The sequence below is a fragment of the Lytechinus pictus genome, chromosome 2 (genome assembly GCF_037042905.1).
Source record: "Lytechinus pictus isolate F3 Inbred chromosome 2, Lp3.0, whole genome shotgun sequence".
NCBI lineage: Eukaryota > Metazoa > Echinodermata > Echinoidea > Temnopleuroida > Toxopneustidae > Lytechinus > Lytechinus pictus.
Window position 1 is genome coordinate 8,336,274 of NC_087246.1, and position 24,481 is coordinate 8,360,754.

Genomic DNA, 24,481 nt, shown 5'->3' on the forward strand with positions numbered 1-24,481 from the left:
ATGTTTCATATATACGAAGACCTTAACATGGGGCAATCACTTTTTGAGTCATGAAAAAGAAGCATATGTCACTACATAAAACAATGATAACTCAAGTGCTAGGAAATATATTTGGTTTATATTGACTTGAAAACGGGAGGTTTTAGTACAACAGGATTATATATCTCGTTAAACAGACAATGCGAGCAGCAGGAACAATGAAGACGTAGGCCCTGGGCAAATTATGTTTCATAAAGTTATGATAAAAATGTTTCTTATGTAATGTAACATAAACATAATTCTAATATAATATAACATTATAATGAATAATATTTTCTTCTTTCCCACTACGTTTCTCTTCCTTTCTCCCTCTTTTCTCCTTTTCCCCCCTTTCCCCGTTTTTTTTTTTGTCAGCCGATGGGGGGGGGGGGATGTGCCCCCCATGCCCCCCGTAGTTACGCCACTGTATGTCCATATGGCAAATACCCCTCCAATATTATTATCTTTTTTACCCCATGATGGTTTAATGGTTTTATTAGAGCTAGATTACATTAATTTCTTTTGACATTCCATCTTAATCCCTTCACAAAGACCCCAACATTGATGAATTGGAAGAAACGGGGGTTTCTCTTCAATGTTATAATAAGGACATAAGTATTTCGTTTGGAAATGGTGAACTGGCTCTTTATTTGCATTTTATGATTCAATAATATTGTTTTATTTGTTGAGCGGTATTTTAGGAAGAATTTTCACCAATAAAACAATTATCTCTTGTGATTTTTTTTTTCATTTCTTTCGTAAAAAGTGGGGGGATGTTTGTACAGGCCATCCCCCCCTCCTCGAAAAGTGGGGGGGGGGGGATATATCCCCCCATCCCCCCGGGATTTACGCCAGTGGTATAAAGGGTATCTCATTACTGTTCTTGGCGTTACACCAGTGTACATTCTAAATTCCGAGGTTTTACAAATAAATCCAGATCGGCTGTGAATAGTGACCAGCCGAATATTAGATTAAGATTTAAACCATATAGGATTTAAACATATAAAGTTAAAACATTTGAATTTAAATCATTTGAGATTTAAAAGTTAATCCTACAGATTAAATATATAACAAAAATTTGGCTGGTTACCATTCACAGCCGATCTGGATTTATTTTAAATCCATGGAATTCAGAGTGTACGTGTTGATTTTTTTTTCTCATAGGAACATAATAAATTCCCAAAATCTGCAGGCCTATATGGCACCGAAAATGAAATATTGATTAAAAAATGTAGAGAATGACTTTTTCCAATAACTATTTGCTTTTTAATTCCCTTCACTTTAAGTTAGAATCGATTTTTATTCGCTTTTTAAGGGTGGGTGTAATTAAAATGTCATACGCACCCAATCAAAGTTACTTTGACACACTGATCAAAATAAAATACAAGGGGCGCGACTGCATGGATCCCTCCCTAAAGTGAAAATGAACATGACATAATAAATGATTGTGATTTTATGCACCCCCTTTTTCAAAATCACTCTGCGGCCCCGTATGTAAATGATATTATAATTTTGAAAACCTTATTATAAAACAAATCTGAATAATCAAACTCAGGTCCATATATAGGCTAGCCAATGAAATTAAAAAAAGAAAATTAGAAGATCAAATTAGTTATACTTTTAAAATGACAAACAAAACTGAATATGCAAAACGCGTGTTTACCGGTTTATGACATAGGCCGGTGCCAATGTTTGGAAATCTTTGCCATAAAGTTAACACATACACAGTTAATTAACACAATTTCAAGACAGGTAATTATGATGATCACTCAACAGCTGACAATTTGTATAACATCTTATTCCAAGTATTTTCAGTTTTGCAATATGTTTGGTTTTAGTACTCACAATTTTGCAACCGTTTTTATATGATAAGTTTATTAAGTTTGCATTTATGAATCTCTTTCATGATATTGTTATCAACTGGTTTTATACACTCAGTTTTAGTAATAATAATCTTTGTAGTATAATACAAATATCCTCAGTCTTCCCGCCCTTTTTCTTCTCTTCTTCTCCTCCTCCTTATTCCTCTCCTTCTTATTATTCTATCCTTGATTTGTTCACATAATATTGGTCTTATCATTATAGGATCACAAACGCCGGCCATAATTATATCAACAGATATCAGCCGGAATCTGCCGGATCATGTTAAATTTGCAGGACCTAGAACGATATGCCTAGGCCTGCATGTTATTTTTAATATTCATCCTTCCAAATAATCAGAAAATAGAAGTCATTATGATACATCGAAATGTTATGACCAAAGCAATAACGATTGGGATCGATGTATATCGTTGGACTCATATATTATGCCCTATAGATAGGTCTATATAGGCAGCTAGTTTTGTCCTCAGTTTTGATAGATTCTTTGTTAATTTGAACTTTAATCCAGTGCGATTTACAATTTTGCTTTTCCATTTGCTTTCGAGCTCATATGTCATCATTTTGTTCCGTTTCTGTGCTATCACTGTACATCCCCCATAGGTACTGTACGCGCATGGCAGGCTGCGAAGACCTATCGAGTAATGGCAGCCGGTCTCCGCGTAATCACAGAGATTTGACGAAGTACGCCCTCTAGCGTTATTAGTATATATATATCTCTATGCTATAAACACATCTTGTATGTTATGGGGGGTCTTTGTTTTATTAGTATCTCTTTTTGTGATTTGTTATTTTTAAATATCTGGGTCTTGAGGAAAGACTACGCTATACTTCTATGTTAGAATGATACACGTCGTATAAGCTAAAACAACAACAACAACAGTTATTTAACATTAAGAAGAATTAATTTTCGATCTTTGTCTGGAAGATTGTTTAAATGTTTTATATAACTGTGTCTGGAGAAAAAAGACTGTGACTTTGCGCTATATGAACGCATTACTATAGGGTTTTAGTTCAGAACAGATTCGCGAAAAACCCCTTCAAATTTATTACATTTGTGGGTTAAGTCATTATTACATTTGTGGGCGATGAAAAAATTATTACATTTGTGGGTGAAATTATTACATTTGTGGGTAAAGTGTTACTACATTTGTGGGCGTTATTACATTTGTGGGCGTTTATTACATTTGTGGGTGTAACACCCCCCCCCCCGCCGCCTCTTTGAAAGCATTTCATTGCCGATGGCACTGTAGCTTCCTTATGCAGGCATGCATGTTTCTCAATTTAACAGTAATGTTATGACACATTTCATGAGAAATAGACTTAATATTGATAAAAACAGTGATTTGCACATATCCCAGAGGTTTGCACATTTCCCGTGAAAATTGTTCATTTGTACATATCCCGTCGTCACGTTTGCACAGATGCCGTTGATAAATTTTGACAGATTTCCAAATTTCCCAGCATGGCGTTTGCACAAATACCGTTGTTTGCACAAATCCCGGCGAAATTTTGCACATATACTGTTGTTTGCACATATCCCGGCGTTTGCACATAACACGGCTCCACAGGGGTACGGTACCCATCTCAACGTCCACAAGTGATGTTTTAGTCATGAAATGAATTATTCATAATTTAATTTTCTCTGCAATTGAATGCTCCAGTCTTCATGGTCTATATGTATGTATGATGCATAATTCACCTGTGCTATTATTTTGAAAAGATTTATTTCCCAATTCATCATAATATTTGCAATTTTGTCATAATTTTCTTTTTGAAAATTATGCTATTTTGTGACTAAGGCTACGTCTCGTCTGCTCTTTTTACCGATAGTATCGATATCAAGGTATTCTAGTTAGGAAGCCTTTCGAGAAACAGGTTTAGTAAGATTGGAACTAACTCCATGGTCGGTGGATAAAGATATGACTAACTTGTCCATGTGTTGAGAAACGGGCCCCAGGATGCTGCACTAACCATAATGTATACAAATGATGACCAAGTGAGTGCAAGACTCTTTTGAACTTCCATAAGTCATAACTCTCACATAAGATGCATCTTTTTACTTGCACTAAGTTTAGTTTTGTTCAACTGCACCAAATGTCATGTGTTTTTGTGATTGCGGTCTCAGCCAAGTACGACTATACTCTGTAAAGAGGACTGTACTCAATGGAAGAAGAAGAATTTCATTATCAATTTTCATGAACCATTTTTTGAAGAAGAAAATTGCTTCTTTTAACTCTTTCCAATATGGCAATAAGATTGATTCTCTCCTTTGATTAAATGGAACAAGGGTGCTTGCACAATTTTTGTTTATTCACAATGATAGAGATTCAAATTGAAAATTATGATTTACTTTGTTTGCAGGCAGCGCTGTCACCCATTGAAGATGACTTGGATAATTTTGGAGAGCGGGTGGGGGAGGAGATTGAAGCCCTTGGGAACCAGTGCGAGGAGAATCCACCTTATGTCAAGCACTTTGATGCATGGGGGAATCGTGTGGATGATTTAATCACATGTGAAGCATGGAAAAAACAAAAGGCCATAGCAGCTGAGGAAGGGATCGTGGCTATTCCATATGAAAGGAAATATGGATCTTGGAGGTAATGCTTTTAATTGTGTTTTTAAGTTAGCAGTCAGGGACCAAAATATGGCATCTAGAAGTAAAACAGTGTTCTGTGTGCTATATAAATGGGCTAATATGATTATGTTCTTGAGAAGTGTATCATGGCAAGAATGCTAGATGGAGTAATCTGGAAAAAATTGAAACATTGCATAACGGAGGAAAGAAAAAAAGTGAAATTGGTCACATGAGATCAGATATGACCTGATCCACCTTTGACCTTTGTTAAAAAAAAGGAACAAACCAAAATACAAATTGTAAAGCCTTAATCAGTGAAGCATTAAAAGTAAAAAAGATCATGTTTGAAGGTTTGCAAGGTGATATGGACGATCGCCGAGTGAAGATAGAGCAGGAGAGGGGACTCAAAGTTCCGGCAGATTAACTCTCAGATCCATGAAGACAGGACAGTCAACCTGCTTGAAACGTCAAGTCTTCTGTTTTGCTCCTCTCTACAACTCCACCTGCCGACTCAAGCCAGCCTCCTCTTATCTCTCCAACTTAAGTCAGCATTATCTCAAATACTCAAGCCTATCATCTCTCAAACTCAAAGTAGCCTTCTTTTCCCACTACTCAAGCTTCTCAAATTTTTCTGATTTATAGTCCAATAAGGATAACACTCTATAACAAAAGAATACTCTACTTTCTAACCTCCACTTTCTTGCCTGTCCATTTCACTTTTAACTCTATCCCATTTTCTGTAGTCCTTTCCACATGGTGTAGAGTAAACCACTTCCACTTCTGCAAAAGTCAAGAAAAGTGAAGATTTGTCTGATCAATCGACAATTGTCTAAATTAGTCTTGCATGTGACAAGGCACTTCTTTTATGGAATTTAAGAAACCCTGCTGGTATAACCTCAGAAGGAAATCACACACTTAATGCATGTACATGATGCCTTCTAATGTAGGTTATCATAATAATTAGGGTCTTCACATAAAGATATAGATATTATGGTCCAAGCCATGTTTTGCAATATTTCTGAATACATATCTGTACACTATGATTTTTTTTGTGGGTTTATATTTTATATGGTTTAATAAATTGAAATTGAATTGAATACATAATGTTCAACGTGGGTTCGATTACCAGTCATGACGTGTTTTCCTTAGCAAGAAATTTACCCACATTTTGCTGCACTCAACCCAGGTGAGGTAAATGGGTATTGGCAGAAAGTAATTCCTCATAAAGTTGTGAGCACCGGAATCGGTAGACTACATGTAGCTTAGCCGGGGTAATTACATGTAGGAGTGCCTTGAGTACCTAACAAGGTGGATACATGATGTATGTGCACTATGTAAATTTATTCTTATTATTGTATAGCCTATAAATGTACTATCGCAATATAAGTTAGCACTGAAGTACTCGAGTTCTTATTATTCTTGAAATTTAAAGTTCATTTTGATATTTTGGTAAAATCATGGAATTCTTCATGAGTGACTTTTTTGAAAAAAAATATTCCTTAAATGCCAAGAATAATTTTGTTGCATTGTGCGAAAATTGTATAGGCCGATTCCATGGTCAGTCGCATAATACACTAATACTAAGCCCTACATACACTTTTTTTTCTAGACCTACTTCAATAAATAGAAGATTATTTTTCTAGATGTGACACTGTTTGGTTGCAGGAGTCACTATACCAGGCCTGCTTTGTACATAGTCCTATCATTTAGTGATTCAATGTCAACAATACCTTTCTGTTTTTATATATTAGTGTGTGATTATATTCAATAGAAATGCAGGTTGCAGTTAACCCTTGAATCGTTAGAAAAGATACTGTTCAAAGTCACTTTGGTGACAAAATATTTATTAGGGAATAATTTTGCTTATCAAATTCGATTAATAATTTTGGCAATAAGAGAAGAGCTCTCCTATAAGTTCTGTACAGTCCTATCTAAAAATCTGCCATACAAAAGGCTTTTTGTTGACTTTAAGAATATGTTGAGCAAAATGTACAATGCGATACCAGGAAAATTATTCCGTTTATAATAATAGTGATAATAGTAATTCATTTTAAGATAATTTTTTACATGTGCTGGATTGTATAAATCTACCATTGAAATTGAAAGTATGAATACAACAAAACATAAAGTAAACAAAATGTGCAAGGCACAATAAATAGTGAAAGCAATTATACAATATGCACAATAACAGGCCTTCTATTTATTTGAAAAGTATCAGTCAAGAGCATCACTCATGTATCTTGCTTGTATTTCTACAGCCGTGTTTATCAAGCTGCAAAAATGATATTGTATGGGCCATCATCTGGTCTTTATTCCTGTCCTTTGGCTATGACTGATGGAGCTGCTAAGATCTTTGAGGTAAAATTAGAAGTTTGTATCCACTTGTTCTATTATCAGACAATAATATTGTATACATGTAGCCCTTGATACAGAGTTTCTAAGCACTTTACAAAAAAAAGATTTAGTAACATACATATAATTGATCATTTAACAAACAAGAATGAAAATTTAGTATGTAAACTATTATCATATTACAAATTACAAATTTGGTAACCAACCTACTAATGGTCCAAATTAGTGTTTGATCCAATTATCACTCAGTCTAACTTTCCATAAGTCCAATGTCCTGATGGCCCACTTTCTATTATATGCACTTTGTCATGTGAAATTCAATCAGAAACTAAGTGTGTGAAACCAAGTGGATATTAGACGATGACAGTGGCGGACCGTGACCTGGAGGAGACAAAGCATTGGGGGGTGGGCACAGCATTGTTCACAAACAATACAGTGCCCCTCCAATGCTTTGTCTCCTCCGGGTCACGGTCCGCTACTGGACGAAGACATAGCTTATTGTGTTTTCAGCCAAATGCCATAAATGTGTTAATAATTTTGGTTTTACTGACATCAATTACTTGATTTTATGAGGTTTATTTATTGATCACAAAAGTGTCACCGACAAATTTCAGCATAAATAGAAAAAGATAAAACACAAAAGGTTTAAAAAACAGAAATACATTAGAAATTAAAAAAGCAATAATTAAATAAGATTGCTGAAAACACCACAACAAAATCAATTACTTGATTTTATGGCGTAATTGGCCATGGCGTAATTTCCTTCAGCAAGAAATTTATCCACATTGTGCTGCGCTTAACCCAGGTGAGGTGAATGGGTACCCAGTAGGAAGAAATTCCTTGAATGCTTGAGCGCCTAGGCAGCCCAGCTAAAGTCGGGGTAATAATAATAGCAGGGTCTGCTGGGAGAACAGTTTTCAGAACTGAAGTGGCTTCCCTGGGTAAATATACCTACATTATTATTATCACAAAATTCTATACCAAAAGTTAGCACATTTGTAATTGTCACTGACAAATTTCAGCGTAAAAAAAGAATGAAAAACAAAAGGTCGAAAAAACAGAAATACATGTATGAAATTTAAAAAGCAATAATTGAATAGGATTGCTGAGAGCACCGCAAAGGATTTCTACACTGAAAATTGGCACATTTACGGCTTTATTTAGGGAGTAAGAGCAAAATGTATAATTTCACATATTAATTACACAAATTAATTGTGCATACATATAGTTAAGCCTAATTAACTAAAACTTTTTTTTTCTTGAAAAAAAAACACTGAACAGTTTTGTAGATTACATTACAGACGAGGTGCACGCTAATTTGTGCATTCCATGGCCAAGATCTCAAGGGGGGGGGGGGGAATCTACAAGCCCAGCCTAGCTATGTTGAATAAGTTATTTGGGATATTGCAGTGTGATTTGTTCTTGAACTGAATATTTGCAAAGATTAGATAACTCGGACCAGTTCTATTAGATCTGTTAATCAGCTGAGTGTTTGTCCATAAATGATAGATAGTAGACTCCATACGTCATGGGGGTGGTGTGATGTTTCATATTTAATTTGATTGGTTTTTTTTCTACTGTTTGCCATACGCATGCACTTAATTTACAGAATACTGATGAATCGATCCAGGATCCTTGAAATAATATTTCTTTTTATTATTTAGTACACTGTACAAGTTACTTGTTTGATTGCATTACCCTATCAAAGTATCAAGCATGAATGTGAAGAGATACAGTGTACAAAATAAATTCATATAAATTATATTATTTTGTAAAGGAATCATGTACAGTGAAAGAGAAACTACAATTTATTGCTCATTTCAAAAATAGGCTTTCAAATTATTCATTGAACATGAGGAATGTTTACCCAATAACTTTGACCTATACTATCAACCCAATACACAGAGTTGTAAAAAAAATGTTTATGCTGCTTTATTTGAAATTTGCACATGTAAGATATTGAGTATGTTTTTCAGTTGTTACCATACTTCTGCACAGGTCATTGCCACATTGTAGTTTGTATACCGGTAACTGGCACTTCCTCATACATGTATTTGTGTAACATGTACTGTTATTTCATCATTTAAACCATGTTTGTTTGAAATTATGCTTTGCTTGAATTTCTTTACCTGATGCGGGATGAGCACCATATCATTAATGTGCTATTCTACCGTTAAGTAGAGCAAATGTATTCATCGTAATCTTACTGATGTGATATTCATTTCAGAATGATAGTGTGCTTTCATCTGAGTTGCAACGGAGTGCCTTTGGTCATTTGACATCTCGGAAGCCTGAAACATTTTGGACATCTGGACAATGGATGACAGAGAAGAAAGGAGGATCCGATGTAGGTTAGTACTACTCAATAACCTTTATGACCTGGATCATTCAATTTCAAAGACAGATATTTTTGCACATGCATTCTTCTATTTCAGTCATTTCTATCTTTAGCCTGAATGTGCATGTAGATGTGTGAGTTTTAAAACACTCACACGTATTTGAAGTAATCTTAAAGAAAAACTTCATAGTTATTGAGGATTCATCCGCCTTACCAGAATCATTGCACAGTTATACTATTTATTGGGACTTGGACAGCTTAGAGTTCTTTTGATGTTTCTAGTCTGTTCATCGGTGTACCTCTTGACCAAAGCTATCAACATTTGCATACAATCGCTTGACCGGAGCATTATTGAGTCACCTTCAATTCCAAGCCCATCTTCAAAGAAGCTAGCTGCTCTGTCAGTCCGGCAGTCAGGCAGTTTAGTCAGTATTCTAAGTTTAAATTCGGTTTCTCCCTGTTGAATGGGGTTTGCTAGATTCAACTCTCACATCATCACATATCACACTACATCCAAACTTTATTATTGTTGTTATTTATTACCCCCTCCCCCTTCACTTTGCACAATTCAGTGCATCCTCCTCCATCAGCCCACCCCCTCTCTTTCTAGTAATGATGAATTTTTGTTTGAAGTTCAGCATGAGAAATATACATGAACAGTTGTGTAAACATAACAGCTTTCCTTCAAAACTTTCTCCTTTATATAGTTGAATTCTTTTAATTTTCTATATAGCTGGTGGAACAGAAACATTGGCCTACCCACAGAACGATGGATCCTTCAATCTCCATGGTTACAAGTGGTTCTCGTCAGCCACAGACAGTGATATGACTCTAACTTTAGCAAGAATTGTAGATGATGATGGCCAATATAAAGAGGTTTGTTCTTTGCTCCTTGCATGTAATTTTGAGATTGATAACCAGTAGTTGCCATTATAGACCTGTATATTTGAGTGTTGATTATTTAAGATTTCTTGAAAAGGGTCAAAGAATTTAGGGGTCATCATCTAGCATGAGTTCAGGTCACATAATTATGGTCAAAAGTAATTTAGGATCAATTAATTTTGACCATGTTGTATCAATATCCAAAACTTAAACCAAGGTTAAGATTTTGAATTTTCAAGATAATTTTGAAAGTTGAAGTCCCTATTCCATGAAACCTACATATTTTATAATGGTTATCAAGTAAGACAAATACTTGAATGGTCATAAGGATGAGATAAATGAACTGGTATCAAGTTAAAAAAAAAAATTATCTAAAGTTTATGTTGAAATATAAGTCTTTATTATATTTCATATTTAAACTTTGACGTATTTGTTAGAGGTATATAGATGAGTATAATTTCAGGTTACTTGTTTAAGGTCAAAGGTCATATCAGATGAATTAACTTGGATAAGAATTGTTATTGTGTAGATTATATCTCAAAGAATTATTTTTTCAAATTATTGAAATTCAAAGTCAGCACTACTTGCTACATTGAATCGCATAATGAAGGCGAGGCTGCTTAGAGATTCCACGTGTTATTACTTTTGTATAATTGTTTTCTTTTGTGAAAGTATTTTCTACTGAACAGTAGATGCAGTAAATTATCTTCTTCAAATTATGAACCAAGGCTTGCTATTCATTTAGTAAAAAACTGTAAAATTAGAAAGAACAGAACCTTATATAGCAAGTGTTGGATCACCATTTTTTTTCTTAAAGGAGAATGAAACTCTTGGAGCAAGTTAGCTTTTGTGAAAGCAGAAAAAACAAAGAATAAGATCAACAAAAGTTTGAGTAAAACAGGACTAGCAATAGAAGAGTTATGAGCATTTGAATGTCGAGATCACTAATGCTATGGAGATCGTCCCATTGGCAATGCGACCAAGATCTATGATGTCACAGATGAACAACTCTCCCCTTTTGGACACTGAAAATATACCCCAAAACATCTCTTTTTGCTCATTCTAATCATATGACAAACGATTCATCAATGATATAATGTTGTGAAACCTCTGTACTTGTCCTCTCATAAACAGAACACCTCACCTTGTGATAGACTCTATAAAAGTGAGAATATAAGTGAAATAAGTACTAAAGTAATGAGGGAGTTGTACGTGTGTGACATCACAGATCTTGGTCGCATTGCCAATGGGAGGATCTACATGGCATTAGTGATCTCAATATTCAAATGCTCATAACTTTCTTATTATTCATTCAATCTTCCTCAAACTTTCAACAATATGTTTCTTTGATTTTTCTCTTTGATATGGATTCAGCTGGTTTCAAGGGTTTCATTCTCCTTTAAGTTTACCCTTGTACATGTACATGTATGTTGTATTCTTAAATTGCAATGACCTTTGGTAGCATTCATGTGTGCATGTGATACAGCATTCACAGTTAGTTTGAGTTAAGCCTACTTAATTGTACAGTATATACTACACTGCTTTCCCATTATTCATCACTATAATGTGATATCACCTATTAATTTGCGTGCATAGAAAATGCATAGTACCAGTAATGGCAATTGCTTCCTACGCAGGGAAACTGTAGCATAGAGATGTTTTATGAGTCTTTGTTTCCATGACGTCCTTCAAACATTTGTTTCATAGGGTACCAGAGGGCTATCTTTGTTTTACCTTGAAACTCATACAGCAGAAGGTAAACTGAACGGTATAGAGATACACAAACTGAAGAACAAACTTGGCACCAGGCAACTTCCTACTGCAGAATTATTATTAGATGGGACTAAAGCACATCTTGTAAGTACACATATCATCTGTTTCATAATGTTAAAGGACTTGAATTTGCTAGTAATTGGTTGAAAATATAAAATTATTCTCATTTTAGTTGAATTTGCCTCTTTGATGTCCAAGGGAGATATTATTGTCGAGTTATTTGCTCATTTACACCTCATATCAACACATGTATGGTACTTTTTTGTAAACCACATTAGGAGATCAGTTTTCAGAAAAAATGGCCCATGGTTATAATATTGATTAGTATCACACATAGACATTACACCCAATTGCACACAGGTGGCGACTCTTTTTTTTTCACATGGGTGGGAATTTAAATGAAATTGTATTCAGAAAGCACATTCTTAGTTTTAGAGTGGTTATTCTTCTGTGGAGTGAGACAATATTTTGGGGTATTATCTTGAAATAAAAGTTTGGATTATGATAATCCTTACATTGTTGAGAGAATTTAAAAAATCATTTTCAAAATCAAGATTTCATGTAAATATTGGAACTGCGTTTGTTGTATACCAGAATGCTTCTCAGAAAGAGGCTCTGCTACAAAGTGAGAAGTGAGCTCATGGCTCACCTCACCAGCTTGAGTTATTGTAGGGGGGGGGGTTAAAATTCCGTTGCCTTAAGGATTAAACACCGAGACTGGTAAGTGGCTCTAGGGGAACCATTGGATAAAGAGATTTTCAACCTCACCAGTTTTATATGCTTCCTTTGTCTGGTGTAGATAAGTTTTGAACACTGACAAGCCGCCCCACAACCAACAATTAGGCAACCAAAATGAATATTGAGATTTTTATTGAGCTTGAAAGGAACTTCTTAAACTTTAAAATGCTATTCAATAAGCCTCATAATTATTTTATTTAATGCAGAGGATACTCAGCGTGAGCTTCAAACATAAGGAGAAAACAAGGTTTGAAGTTTAGGGATCACTGCAATCCCAGTGAAACTTCCAAGCAGTGTGAAGAAAACGGTGTCAAAGAAATCTTGTATCTTTTCTATTGTTCAACATTACAACTTATATTTTTACGGTTTGAAGTAGAAGAATTGCTTTTTCAGATTTTATAAACTAATTTCTAAATTTTCCTTTTGAAGACCAAATTACTATTTTGGCTATTAACAGAAAACCTTCCCTGGTGACTTGATGGTTTATGGGTGGCTGGTCACAATTATGCAAGTGTAAGAAATGACATGGACAACAGCTCTGGCAACAATGGTTTAGCTTTAATCAATGTTTTCTATTGCAATTTCTTTCACAACATATTTGAGTAAAAGAGTTGCCAGAGCTATTGTATATTATATGATTTCTTACATTTATGTACATGTGTATTTATTCACTCTTGTACTTGTAATATACCGGCATGTATTCAGTGGTGCATTCATTTAATCAAGTATTTATTCCTTCATGTTTTTATACGCCCGTCCTACAGAACGTATTATGGTAACATGCTCGGTGTCCGTACATCCGTCCGTTAACTATTCCTTGTAAACGCGATAACTTAACTTAACCTAAGCTCATATAATTTGGTGTGTATGCAGGCCTTTGTGTATCATGAAATGATTAGTGTCCTAAAAGGGATAGGAAGGGAGGGAGACCAATTTTATTTTAGATAGAGACAAACAGAAGGAGAGAGATACATGTACACATGTAGAGTTAAGGGGGGGGGGGGGGAGTAGGCGCTATATAAAGGTCAATATACATTTATACATATATAATATATGAGAAAATTTTTTAAATGGGAGTGTTTATTGCAGGGAGAAAGACCATGCAATGATGAGGAAGAAGGAGAACATAAATATACTTGTAAAGGAATGGAGACAGGGAGAGGAGAAGAAAGTTGAACAAATTGACGAACGAAAAAAAGTAAGAAGAGCCACACGCTCTTTTTAATACAATTAAAATCAGCAGTAAATACTAAAATTGATTAAAAGCTGGGCATGTCTGTCACCACTCAGGTAATGAATGCCACTGTGCATAAAGCACAAGTCAAAAGAGAGACAAGGCCAAAAATAAGTGGTGATGATTCGATTAAAATAGTGTAAATAATAGATGATTGCTGCTAGGCATGCATTCATGGCTTCCCAGACGGAATGAATGCTAATGTGAATCATAGAGCTCTTTCTTGATGAATTGATGTCTGTGTTATGTGTTTCTCTCCTTGCTTGAATGCATGTATATGTATTGAAATGAACCATATCATCTACCAAAATTGATAAGGATGTTCTATCAATTTTGAGACATGTACTGATGTTTCATTTCCAATTTTGTAAAATATTTCCAGTTTCCATTAGATCTATCTGTACTAAGTTCACAATTTTGAAAAGCCTGTCCTAGACGGGACTTATTATGCTATCACGCTCCGTCCATCCGTCTGTCTGTCCATCCATTAACTTTTCCTTGTAAACGCGATAACTTTAGTTTAACTTAACCTAGGGCTAAGCTCATATAATTTGGTGTGTATGATACTAGCATGGATCCCAGGAAGCCTATTGATATTGAGGTCATAAGGTCAAAGGTCAAGGTCAGAGTGACATGTTTTCATTTTACCCGTTTGCAGTCCTTGTAAATGCGATAACCTTAGTTTAACTTCAATGCAATTCCATTGATTTTGAGGTCAGAAGGTCAAAGGTGAAGTCGCCACCTTCCACTCTTCTTGCTTGACCAATATCTCCATTTTCTGCTTTACAGGCGGGCGTATTATTTGCTCGCCTTAGCGACACTCTTATTACTAATTGATGTATATTTTTGTGTTATCATTAATTTATATGTTTATTATACATGTATGTATTATTAATGACAATGATAATAATGACAATGATATATTCACCCTGGGTAGCCACTTTAGTTCATGTCTGTATGATTTCATTGTAAGTCATGTTTTTATTCACATCATTTTTCGCTCTGCAAGAGTCTGCATAACAATTCATTGTTATCTATTCATGTATCGATTACTACTCTGATCATTATAGGTATCTGAACCAGGATACGGTGTTTCCACTATCACTCCCATGCTGACAGCCACGCGCTACCACAATGCATCTCATGCTGTAGGTTATATGAGAAGGTGAGATCATCAATTGGATGTTTTTTTTTTTTTTTAGGTATCCAAACCAGGGTTTGGTGTGTCTAACATCGCCACTATGCTGACCGTTAGCCGCTTCCACACTGCTATTATGGCAGTAGGTGCAATGAGAAGGCAAGTTGAATTAGTTGGGTCTTTGTTTTCCCATTGTAGGTATCTGAACCAGGGTATGGTGTAGCCTCTATCTCTCCTATGCTGACTGTTACTCGCTACACCAATGCAGCTAATGCTGTAGGTGCGATGAGAAGGCAAGTTGAAATACGACTTTCTTTCTGAACAGCCTGATTATTGCCTTATTGACCATCAAGAAAACCCAAGCCAAGGGAGTAATGTTTTGTACTGATTTTCAAATTTGATTTGGAAATAAGCAGATTTTTATTGCAATAAAATCTTTTTGTTTGCCATTTTTGGTGAGCAAATCAGAATTGACCCTTATCTTGATGAAAAAATGCTATATTAAGGCTAAAGTTGATACATTTGAATTGATTTCATTTTCATGAAATAATTTTGATACTCATTGATATTGATAATTCCATCATAATTATCATGAAATGTATTGATAATTTATGAAATTTCTAAAAATTCACTATTATAAGTTTTGAAATCTTTGAGTTGTGAATCGAAACACGGCACAATAATAAAACCACAGATGAACATGATTAAATTTGTAAACTTCGTAAGTTGGATGTATGAATATAAAGGGCATCATGAAATTAGGCAATAATCACATTCTGCAATCATGTTATTTTAAATTTATTACAAATAAAAGCCACTTTGTTGATACAATAAAACCATATATTGCTCATTCTTCGACAGGGTAAGCATATTAGGTATGTCATGTATTTTACATTACCCAATCAATGGAGAAAAGGCGTGCTATATTGTGACATTACTCAATTCCGCTAGGCCATTTTCCAATTGTTTGCGTGAAATAAACAAGCAGTACAATGCAAAGTGCAATGATACTATATGATATAAAGAGCTACGTGCAAATGTCATTTCAATCAAAATTATTTTTGGTTCTCTGTTTTTTTTAACTGAAAGCATTGCTGTTGTTATGAAAAGTGGTAGTTTGTATAATAATGATATTGGATTTCTTTTGTAGTATATCAGATATATTGTATTCATCAGCATTAATATTACATTCGTCTATGGTACGTGCAATTAATGGAAAATATGTGATAAACCACTCAAGTGCATCCACTATTATATAGGGCCTAAAGCATTCAAAAGGCCTCATGTGTTTGGATAATTGATAATTTGAATATTACCGAAAAAACTCTACGATATTCTTTTTTTTTCTTGTATGGACCTGTAGGATGATGCTCAATGTGAGAGACTACTCGTTCAGAAGGAAAGCATTTGGGAAGTTGATTGTTGACTGGCCTCTTCATGTACAAACTATGAGCAGAATGGAGGTGAATAAACTTAATTTCATATTTAACCATTTGATTTCTTAATTTTCCATTTCCCATCAAAGTAATCAGTGATCAAGTGTGGAAATTCTTTGTTGTAATATCTGCTATTGGCACATTGACTATTTTTCTGCCTACTGTAAAATACAAATGATTATGAACACTTTGTTACTCTTTAGCTTGGATGTGATGAAAAGAATGTTTTAAAAAGAATATATGAATAATCATAAAACCATAAATGCTACCGGTGAATTTGAAAACCACCTTGATGTATAAGCCACAATACTATATTTTGTACTTTTTGAGTATGTTTTATAACTCATTTTCATTGTTTTGGATTTTTGGCGAGTGTAGCAATCACCATATGAAAAGTGGAAATGTGTTGATGTTATAATTTAAAAAGAGCAATGTTTCAGCATGAACAGTATTTATTGTCGTAATATTCATGATATTTGTTTTCCATTCACATGTACAATTAGTCATTTATGGTAGTAGCAATGTTATTGACTTATACATAACTGAAAAAAGACCATTAGATTTGATCAATTTTATGAGAAAGACATCTTTCATAATTTCTATGTTCATTAAAGTGTAATTGTTGATTCTTGATATCTTGTTATAAAAATTCTTGATACATATTGATATAATAATAATAGAAATCTCTATCTTTTGTAGGTGGAGACAAGAGGAGCCATAGCTCTGCTCCTGGAATGCTCCCATCTCCTTGGCAAGGAGGAGACAAAGGAAGCATCTGAGGATGATCTTAACCTTCTCCGTCTTCTCATCCCAGTTGTCAAACTCTACACCGGCAAACAGGTTAGGTACCCATACGATAAAATGAATATTATGTGTATATGTTTCACCTTGCATATGCCCGTGATCCAAGCTACATGCAGAAGTTATGAATTGATGCATAGGTTTGAGGTTCATGCACTGGTCATGTATTTCAGATGTTGATGGTTAAGGTCAGTCTCCAGACATAAATAATCATAGCTGATTGATTCATGACTGCAAAAACTCAATTGCACTCACATATGGAGTTTGGAATTGATAATATCCCCTTGTTATATTGTCATTGAACTTCATTGAGTTGAAAGAGATTAATATTGTTATCAAATATGTTTTTATTTCAATTATTCAATTGTGAGTTTGATGGTAGGTTAATTTTGTTCTTTGATTGAAGGCCAAGTACAAGTGAGTTGTTTACACTTGGCAGATTATGGACTGAAAAACTGAGTCCTGAGGGAAATAGTTTGTGTGAATCCGCAAAGCACATGAAAAAATGCTATTGAGCCATTGGTTTTTGCGCAACGTCATCATATCCTTTAACTCTTGATCAATTATTTTGTGCAACTTGAATTTTTACATTGAAGTTTCAGACTTCTCATGCTCATTTACATGTCCTCAGGTACCAAAGTATTGAAGGAAAACTGAATTTTATGATTATTTAATAAAAAGTATTGTAATTTATTTGCCCATGGGTAAAAGAATAAATCGTTTCACAATATCTTTTTACTATGACACAAGCCAGTAATGAAGAAGAAACTCAGAATAATATTAAAAAAAGATTTTCCATTTGTAGAACTAGGCATTTACAGAATTGGCAAATTTAGGATAAATTAAGATTACAAATCAGCTTAATGATGTATTTTTCCAGCTTTTCCAGGACTTCAGACATTATTACCTTGCTTTAGCCCATCAAACTTACTAATATCACACACACATTTCAAGGGATCAATTCCTGCCATAAATAAATAATGTACTTTCATATTTTTGTCATTGTGGTTGGGTGCCTTCAAACAGTTAACTTTTGCTATTTGCATATTAGATAAATCTTTGGCCATATAGAAATTGCACTTCATCTTTTATTTTTATTTTGCAGGCTGTTAGCATTGCCTCTGAAGGTCTAGAGAGCATTGGTGGACAGGGTTACATAGAGGATACAGGCCTCCCAAAGATACTCAGAGATGCTCAGGTAAGTACTACCACTTGTGTGCTTATGATAAAAGTATTTAATAATGTTGGAATGTTCCACCACTCAACTTCAGGCAATTATTCAATGTAGTGTAACACCATGCTCAACCAATATTGATTGCCCCAGAACAAAAAGTAATCATTTAGTTTGTTTTAGCATGCTTGCATTTCTCTAACCTGGCTTCTTCAGTTCTGTTTTGAATAATCTTGTAAATGTAAAGTCGTAATCTGATGGCCCTCAGTTTGGAATGTTTACTTGATTTCTAAAGCCTGATCTGATCACATTCAATCTGTTGCAGGTTTTGAGCATCTGGGAAGGTACTACAAACATCCTTTCCTTAGATGTACTCCGCTCTATCATCAAGAGCCAAGGCCAAACTATGGAGACATTCCTCAGACAGGTCCAAACACGCTCTGCTCCATTCATCTCTGCCTCCAACCAGGACATTCAAGCAACAGCCAAGCTCATTGGGCAGTCATGCAATAATCTGAAGAATTTCTTGATGGAAGCAGCCAATCAGGATGCAGGTTACATGGAGCTGGCTGCCAGGGACTTTGCCTACAGTATTGCAAGGACCTACACTGGGTTGCTGTTGTTGGAACATGCTACATGGGAACGAGCCAGTGTGGAAGATATCGCTGTAGCTAAAAGGTGAGATAAACATACTCTTGAGTAGACAACTTGATGATAGATACTTATTAAGAAAGTTTACAGAGCTGAATATTTTTAACCTGACTAGATTTAGCTGAGAATTCTGAAAAGTATATATTTGTGATATGCCACTGTGATCCAAGAAGGTGCTTGGTTTCAAAATATTTTTGACTTCATTTTGTACTAGTGTTACAGATATGGTGATGATATAGTACTTTGAATATAGATATCCGGAATAGTTATCCTCATTTTTTTAATGTGTCTGTAGGTGGTGCCAAATGGATATGTGTCCAGTTTCAACTCAGCATGCAACAGGAACTTATTCAATGGAAGCAAGCTCGCTGGACTACAGAACAGTCATGGCAGGTTACCAACAAAAAGATTAAACAAGGAAGAAATGAAGGAGAACAATGGATAGTGAGTGAGAGAAAGAAAGAGAGAGAGAGAGAGAGAGATAGGGGGTGTGGGGAGTGGCGAGGGAGAGAAGAGAAGATGGATTAACTTATTAGATCCATTCAATCAGGTTTGGGAAGAGAATATAAATGGAAGTGGGAGTGAGAGAAAGAGAGATTGGGTGGGAAAATAAATAATTGAAATAGGGAGGGGAGACAGCAGGGTAAAAATTATATAGCCAAATGCAGCTGTAAATAATATATTTTTGTTGAACTTTTCTCATTTGTGCTTTTAACAAATTGAATTAGCTACTGTAAATAATCACAAATCCTTGATTATGATCATGATATATACAGTGCTTCAAATGCTGAATTTACATCGGCATGAAAATCAGCATAAAAATAGACATATTTGCATTTATATATTTTGATGTATCTTTTTGATATTGCCTAGTATATGCACAAATGTTATTTGATTTTTATGAGATGAACCAACTTGTTTTATTAGACAACTCGAATAGAGTGGCAGATTGAATATGCGGGTATTTAGGTAAACCATCGTAGATGTGATCATTTTTCAATGGAAATTATCCCTGTTGCAACACAAAGATAAATATGATGCTGATGTACTGTGGGGGGGGGGGGGCATTGCAAGAAACCTCAATATCATATTTAGGTCACCAAATCAATTATAAGTCTTGTATTTGATAGCTAATATGAAATTCATTGCTGGTCTGCTTTCTTGCAACAGAAAGTGTCATTCAAGTCAACTCCTATAGCTATAGTTCAGGTAGAGCAATTTATATTATCAATTATTTCAAACATGCAATAACCTCACTGTTAAGATAGTTGACTACCATTTAATGACATTACTCTAGAGTTAGCAGTTTTGGTCTTAAAAGATTGATCCGTTAGATCAGTAATTTGGGTTTTGTCTTTAACCAGACATGTCCAGAAAGGATAGTGACCAATTATTAAACACAAGTATGCAAACTTGATCAAAACTGGTGAAACTGTAAAATGCATGACCTAAAACATTCATTTTATTATGAATTTGTCAAATTAGTTACCAGTTGTTGCAAAATTCATGATCTGTTACTCATCTTTGCACATTTCATGAAAAGATGGTTTAGGTGACAAGTTCAGTTTTATCTGACAGTTACCATAGTAACAGAGTTTTCTCAGCCAATGCGAATCACAATGGGGGCTGTGTGGTCTAGTGGTTATGACTCTCGTCTTTCATTCTGAGGGACTGGGATCCAGCCATGGTGTGTTTTCCTTCAGCAAGAAATTTACCTACATTGTGCTGAACTCACCCCTTGAATGTTCAGCACCTAATTATGGCAGCACAGTTAAAGCCGGGGTAATGATAGCAGTACTTTGTATCCTCAGGCAAATAGCGTTTAATTAATTCAGCTATTATTATCATTAAAAAAAGTTTGTCAGATCCGACAACTTGTCGGACAAAAAATGTTGATGAAACTATATCCTGAGCCACCACATATACTGAATGAGTAAGAATAGAAAACTTCAGAAAAATATCATTATTACCAATTTGATTTGAATACATCATGAACACAAATCTTTTTTACCTGTATATGTTCTTGAAGAGTATCTTCTCCCAAATAATTTAACACTATTTTTATGACTGCAATGAGCATAATGAATAAATCCAGATGACATCATATCCTACATGGGTCCAGCAAACTCCATTACAAACTACTATTTTAGTGTGTATCAAACATACTTTTAGTTTCATTAAGAATTGCTTTGCATTGAAGTTCACTGCCATCCATGTGCAGGATTATGACCTTAAGTTCATTGACATCTTGATTCGTTTATCACAGTCATGTATCAAATTTGACATCGCAGCGAGGAATACCTCCTGATTATCCAAGCGTTAACATTGTAGTACATGAAATTGGTATCAAACTATTTGGAACTAGATACTCTTGGGATGTTTTTCATAAAATTGGTGTCTGTTTAGGTGTAATCGCTTTCTCACTTACTTGGTATAACTTTGTTTTAAAGTACAATTTATTGTGTTTTGTCTATTTTGATACCTCAGATATGTTGGAAAACTTGGAATTATACCTCTGGTCTGTTGTAAAACTTGGGGATAAATGAAATTAATTCATGTACAATAATTGATTATTGTGGGCTTGCAGTAAATTAAAGATTTCATTTTGATCTGAAATACTAAAACCTGCAGAGAACCAGAAAATGGAGCTCATTATTAGATAGATATTCTGTCAGAAGATTTTCATGGTTTACGTTAGTGTTTAAAAATGCAGTTGACATATAAAAATGCAGTTGACTTATACATTCACTTAATGTGCTAATCTGCCATTTACTATTCTGGAGTATACATTTGAATGTCACTTTTATTTTTTTAATTAGTAGCGTATTTGTTTGGCCTGTGAAAAGTGTAATCTTGACCTGATAAAATCGCAACTTCTTTGAAACCTATATCATTTTTAAAGCATAGATCATCAGGTGATCATGATGAAAAAAGACAATTTGAGTTAATATAAAAGAAAAGTGTAAAACTGAGTGAAGGTAAAATTTATTATCTTTTAGCATGTTAAGATTGAACGTCTCCCTTACATTACGAAATTAAAAAACAATTTAAAACACACTGAAATGAAGGAAAGATCCTTCTTGGTAACAAAAGTGACCAAAAATATGAAATTTGATTAATGTCTTTTACTATATACGTATGTAGCATATTCAAATATTGAAGTTATATTCTGAAAATTTTCCAGGAATGGGTTAATGTACAATTTGATATTTTATGAGATTGCAGAAATTACACTTAAAAGTTTTATTTGCAATACGAGAGGATAATGTATTATACATGAATGTAGATTTTTTTTTAGATTTGATAAAGATTAGCCTTTTGCCATTCTCTTTGTTGAATATTACTTTCTATGTTTCCACCATTATTTCCCACAAAAGAAGAAATTGTGAACTCATTGTTAATATTTGGCATTGTATATGGATATATGATAGTAATATCAATAATATATGTATAATCATAATGGGAATAAATAAATACACAATGAAAGATCTAGAATTCACTTTTTGTTGTGTATTGCTGTTGGATTTGTATCTTGAAAAAAAACATGGGAAGACATTTATTGGTAAGTCACAACTTTTAAGCCGGCTCATTCTCATTGCAGTTTACAAATGATGTTCCTTTCTTGCAGAACATCCAATAGGTAATTAAAAGTAGGTTTAATGGAGGAGAGTATTTTCAATTAAAGTATATATCACTGTTCCTAATCAAAGTTTGTGTTATTGTGTGACAGGCGATTGAGAGATAAGATTTATGAGCAAGTCTTAGAGTTGTTACTAATAAACTCCATCAGAAAGTTTTTCAATATATTTCATACTAATACATTAATCATCAATACCTACTCCTTTGGTATTTATCAATTTGATATTCTTATTGCTGCAAATCTGAAACCTAGTTCTTAAATCCACTACAATCAGGTACAAGAATTATTAGAACTTCAAGTTTAATGAATGTATAAAAGTCTATAATTTTTTTTTTCAGAATTACTAAAGGCTAAACCTGAATTGTCAGCACCTAAAATGTGGTTGTAGATTCTTTCTTACCTGGTTGAATTAGCTGGAATAATGATGATTAAGGAACATTTGCATATTTGATATACTGCTTAGCCAAGTTAGGAAGGAGTTTTGTCAATTGCTTTTTGGTAATAATGCTTGGAACATACAGATAACTTTTATAGAGCTGTATTAATTGTCTGAACGACGATATGAGCAATGGGTTCTGTTTCTTCATTTTGTGACTATGTGATTCAGCATGAAGGCATCTTACCTCAAGCCATAAGTCTTTCATGTAGGAATCCAGCAAGTGTCATATCATTAATCCTCTTATTCAGGATAGATGATAAAACAATGGTGAATGCGGGAAAGATGCCCGGTACCTATCAGTCCTATGTAGAATCCATGCATATATCAGAGCGGCTTTCCCTCATTCCCAATTGGTTTTTGTTTCATTATAAATGTAATATTAGTGATAAGATGCATGTGGAATTATTGCATGAAAGAGACTCTGACTTTTGTTAAGGTTCCTGATAAATGAATTGAAATTTTGAATGGCTTTTACATACATTAATGGGTGCTACATCATCCATTCATTTCAAAAGAATTCCCCAACCCAACCGTTCTAATCGGTCAAACTATAGGGTGGACCGTAAAACTCAATGTTAGGCTTAATATCATTATTGTTATTTTTTTGCTTAGATTTCCAATCCAGTTTCATATTCCCTCCTTGATTTGTCTGCTGAGATAACATTTGAAGAACAAAAACAAAATACTTTTTGATGGAAATGAAATTTATTCAATCAATATACAATAGATTAAATAAAGTACACATATACATATTTATATCCCAAATATAAATTGCCCCATTTCATGAGCTTATACACTTAACACTTAAGTTCATTCTATAGTTTGTAAATGTACATTGTTTATATACAAATTTATATGTAGATATACAAATATTTGCACAAATATTCACAGCTTGAAAAAAATTTACAAATGAAAAAAAAATCTCATGGCTTGATGTAATCAAGACACATGATCACAATGTTCTCCTTTATTAAATCATGCAAAGATTGATTCATATAGCAAATATGAGGAAATTCTTGTAAAGCAGTTTGTCAGTGAAGTTCACTGACCAAATCATTATATCAGACTGACACAGTGGAAATATACTCAAAGAAACTCTTATAGTAACAGAAGGATGTTAGAATGATACACCCTTCTGGCTCCAAACATGATGGAATACAAGTACAGTGTGGATTGTACAGCATGGAAGGTTGTTGTATAAAGTATAAAAAAGAGTAATTTCTTACATAGATCAAAATATAAACTTTGGTACACAGTTCATAAAAAATATGTCTTCTGATAATATGGGATAAATGGACGGCTAAACTTCTAAGTTTCTTTCCATATTTCTTTCCAGTACATTTACATGTGTACTCTCATCAGTCAAAGACAATACTTTTCTATTCAATTACCCCTTGTTTTTTTTTCTATGAAA

At 34.2% G+C, this 24,481-nt stretch overlaps 1 protein-coding gene across 1 annotated transcript; it reads left to right on the forward strand.

The window, feature by feature from the left end:
- The first annotated feature begins 4,264 nt into the window (after window positions 1–4,264).
- LOC129254892 (acyl-CoA dehydrogenase family member 11-like) lies at window positions 4,265–22,483 on the forward strand. Its single transcript, XM_064108670.1, has 11 exons — window positions 4,265–4,496; window positions 6,733–6,832; window positions 9,054–9,177; window positions 9,898–10,040; window positions 11,754–11,903; window positions 14,994–15,088; window positions 16,293–16,392; window positions 17,065–17,205; window positions 18,272–18,364; window positions 18,663–19,015; window positions 19,284–22,483. Exons 2-11 carry the CDS (start codon window positions 6,755–6,757, stop codon window positions 19,399–19,401), a joined length of 1,395 nt encoding a protein of 464 aa, XP_063964740.1. The 5' UTR covers window positions 4,265–4,496; window positions 6,733–6,754; the 3' UTR covers window positions 19,402–22,483.
- The last annotated feature ends 1,998 nt before the right edge of the window (window positions 22,484–24,481 follow it).